Raw genomic sequence first — 3,611 nt, 5'->3', positions numbered from 1 at the left:
TAAAAAAAAAAAAAAAAAAAAAAAAAGGAATTTTTTTTTGTTTTCCTCCTCAGAATAACTGTCTTTATTCTTTTGTTTTCTAGTTGTTCCCATGACTTTGCCGACTAAAGTTCTAAGTGCCCACCGTAAATCACTGAATCTTGTTGATTCTCCTCAGCCACTCGTAGAAAAGGTAAAGTATATGGAACAGCTTTTTTTAAAAGTATGGTGTTCTACAATGCAGGATTAGTCCCCAAACTCTTTCAAATGGCTAAACTCAAAAGAAACAGCATATTTCTCGATATCCGGGACCTTTTGGTTTAGAAGCTTTGGGCTTGGATGCGAACCCAATCACTTCATTGTCTGGAATCTGACTTGTATCAATATGTACACTGAATGTGAAACAAACCTTTGTATTTTGCCTGTAGAAAAAAAGGCTATACCTTGCTACCTACTCATCAGAGTCTATGTAGCCACTAGAGGAAATAGCTCACTACCTAGCCCCGCCTCACTGTTTAGCCGGCCAAGGTGGGACTACTTGTGGAACAGGGAGCAGGACTCTGTTCCTAATGGCCTTTTTAAATTTTTCTTAGACAGGGTCTTGCTCTGTCACCCAGGCTGGAGTGCAGTGGTGTGATCATAGCTCACTGCAGCCTCAACCTCCAGGCTCAGGCGATCCTCCCACCTCAGCCTCCCAAATAGTGGGGACTACCAGCATGCGCCACCATGCCCGGGTAATTTTTGTATTTTTTGTAGAGCCAGGGTTTTACCATGTTGCCCAGACTGGTTTGGAATTCCTGGGCTCAAGCGATCCTCTCACCTTAGCCTCCCAAAGTGCTGGGATTACAGGCGCAAGCCACTGTGTCTGGCTCCTAATGCTCTTAATGTAAGAAAAAACAGTGAAAGATTCCTTAGGATACTGTAGGGAAAAGATGGACATAAAAAAATTTTTAAAATAAGATTCCTCAGGAGAATAAAATCTCAGGCTGTTCCATTAATTCCCACAATTTGTTATTTTATCCAGGACTCTTCCCTGATTCTACCCCACACAAATAGACTCAGCCCTGTTGGAGAAGATTTTACCCTGATTTCAATTTTAGGTTGTTTAAAACATCCATTTTGTGTTTGTTTTGCTTCCAAATAACTATACCATATATGCAGCATGGTGCAGAAAGCAGGAATAGAGGAGCGAGAGGTCACCTCCAACCCCTCCTTAGCTCTTGTGAGGGCTTTTCGGCTCCGTCTAGAAGCCTCTTGACACCAGGCAGATTAAAAAGAAAAAGCATACAAAGGTGATTAGCTTTCTGGGTACATGGGGATCTTCACAAGAGAGTGAAGTCTGAAGAAGCGGTCAAAGCAAGATGCTTTCCTACTTTTTAAACAAAGAGTGATACATTTGAGAAGCTAGGACAGGACAAGGAAAATCTGGCTAGAGGCCGTTACTGGGAGATATATAGGGGGCGTGTAAAACTAGTGGAAGATAAGGGTTCCTTGGGTAAGTGTATTTCTACAGGTCCATTGCTGCCTCCAGTTCCTGGGCTCTGATGATATGGGCTCTTTTCGCGCCCTAGGAGTGTACCCCTCCCAGAGGCGTCTTTATGGCTTGCTGCCTGCAGAAAGAGACAAGTCAGCTACCCCTTTCTGAAATTACAATTTTTCCAATGTTTTCAACTCAAAACAGGCAATATACCAATCTGGCATATTTGGAGATAGCACATCCTTCACACCTTCAGCTCAATGAATGATCACCGAGCCAGTATACCTGGATCAGTGACCACCTTCTGTGCCCCCCTCCCATCTCTTTCTCCTTTTCTGGTCCAGAGATAACTGCTGTCATGATTCCTAACACCAGAGGTTAGTTCTGCTTGTCTGTGAACCTTCCATAAATAAAACTCACATATATTTTAACCTATTCAGTCCAGTCTTTTGCAAATGTTGACCAGCACAGTGATTCACTGATCAAAAATAGTAAAAGCCTATAAATAAAAAGGTCATTGAAAACTGGAGCACAGCACAGCAATAGAGTTCCAAGACCAGGATGGTGTTTCATTTCTTGATCTTCCGAAAGTTCCATGCCTAGCCCATCTCCCTGCTTTGGGGCTCTTGTATGACCAGGTTCCTGAAAGTGACTTCCAGTGGCCCAGAGATGACCATGGTGACGTGGACTGTGAGAAGCTGGTTGAGCAGCTAAAAGATTGTTCGAACCTACAGGACCAAGCAGACATTCTGTACATTCTTTATGTCATAAAGTAAGTGTCTTAGTCCTTTCAGGCAGTTATAACAAAATACCACGAACAGGTTAGCTTAGGAACAGCAGAAATGTATTTCTCACAGTTCCGGAGGCTGGGAAATTCAAACTCGAGGCCGATTTGATGTCTGGGAAGGCCTGCTTTTTCATAGATGGCGTCTTCTCATTGCATCCTCACATGGTGGAAGGGGGGAGTGAGCTCTCTGGCGTCGTTTTTATAAGGGCACTCACCTCCTTCAGGAGGGCTCTGCCCCATGACCTGAGGACCTCCCAAAGTCCCCACCTCCTAATGTCATCATTGTGGGGGTTAAGATTTCAACATAGGAATAGGGGGAAAACAGACATTCAAGTCGTAGCAGTAAGTTTATGGTCTTTACTAGGCTAAGCTTTCTCAGTTCTCCTTAATTTTTTCCCTAGTATTCTTGGCCTTCTAGCCAGCCCAGGTCATGATTATATTCACCTCAGTTACCCAGGATCACCAGGAATGAGACTTCCATCCCCTTCTCTGCATACTGATGCTGGTCTCCCAGGATGAGAAGGTTATGTGAGGCCAGGAGACCACCACGTCCTGATGTTAGGCTTCTGTTTCAAAGGATATAGGGGACCTTTGGTGGGACGTAACCCTCTCAAGTGAGACTCACAGGCACTGGGAGAGCCCAAGCGCTTTGCAAAATGCACAGTGATCTATTCCTTTCCCAGTCTTTAAACATTCTGGACCATATTTCTGGGTTTTTCTACCTCTTGGCAGGGGTCCCAGCTGGGACACAAATCTCTCTGGACAGCACAGGGTCACCGTTCAAAACCTTCTCAGCGAGCTCTATGGGAAAGCCGGCTTGAACCAGGAGTGGGGTCTGATTCGCTACATCTCAGGCCTGCTTAGGAAGAAAGTGGAGGTCCTGGCTGAGGTCAGTGTGACTGTGCCGGCTGCACATGTGTGCTCACTAGCTTGTGTCCCCTTCTTCCACTTCCAGTCTCCCAGTTATACCTCTTACTTGCAAAGGAGTCCCATTCTTTAACCCACAAGTGGAGTGGGCCCTTCTCTCCTGCCTGCCCGCTGCTCCGGGAAGGCGAGCAGAGGGAAGAAAATGCAAGTGGATTGGTTTTGTTCTTTCTTAGCGACGGAAAAAGGCTCACCAGGAAATCAAATGAAAGTGCTCTGTGTAGCGGCCGGGCGCGGTGGCTCAAGCCTATAATCCCAGCACTTTGGGAGGCCGAGACGGGCTGATCACAAGGTCAGGAGATCGAGACCATCCTGGCTAACCCAGTGAAACCCCGTCTCTACTAAAAAATACAAAAACCTGGCCGGGCACGGTGGCTCAAGCCTGTAATCCCAGCACTTTGGGAGGCCGAGACGGGCGGATCACGAGGTCAGGAGATCGAAGAC

The 3,611-nt window shown here is 46.0% G+C and overlaps 1 protein-coding gene across 1 annotated transcript; it reads left to right on the top strand.

Moving 5' to 3' along the window:
- Positions 1-69: 69 nt before the first annotated feature.
- LOC111531983 (phosphorylase b kinase regulatory subunit alpha, liver isoform-like) lies at positions 70-3,511 on the top strand. The gene is made up of 3 exons (XM_023199257.1): positions 70-172; positions 2,095-2,228; positions 2,976-3,511. Exons 1-3 carry the CDS (start codon positions 92-94, stop codon positions 3,241-3,243), a joined length of 483 nt encoding a protein of 160 aa, XP_023055025.1. The 5' UTR covers positions 70-91; the 3' UTR covers positions 3,244-3,511.
- The last annotated feature ends 100 nt before the right edge of the window (positions 3,512-3,611 follow it).

The sequence above is a fragment of the Piliocolobus tephrosceles genome, unplaced genomic scaffold (genome assembly GCF_002776525.5).
Source record: "Piliocolobus tephrosceles isolate RC106 unplaced genomic scaffold, ASM277652v3 unscaffolded_3387, whole genome shotgun sequence".
Classification (NCBI taxonomy): Eukaryota; Metazoa; Chordata; class Mammalia; order Primates; family Cercopithecidae; genus Piliocolobus; species Piliocolobus tephrosceles.
Note: the sequence above shows the minus strand (reverse complement) of the source record. Positions and strands in the feature narration are given on the sequence as shown.

Coding starts and splice junctions, on each gene's coding strand:
- LOC111531983 (XM_023199257.1), top strand. CDS start 92: ATGACTTTGCCGACTAAAGTTCTAAGTGCCCACCGTAAATCACTGAAT. Junction 173..2,094: donor CTCAGCCACTCGTAGAAAAG/GTAAAGTATATG, acceptor TTGTATGACCAG/GTTCCTGAAAGTGACTTCCA. Junction 2,229..2,975: donor TACATTCTTTATGTCATAAA/GTAAGTGTCTTA, acceptor ACCTCTTGGCAG/GGGTCCCAGCTGGGACACAA.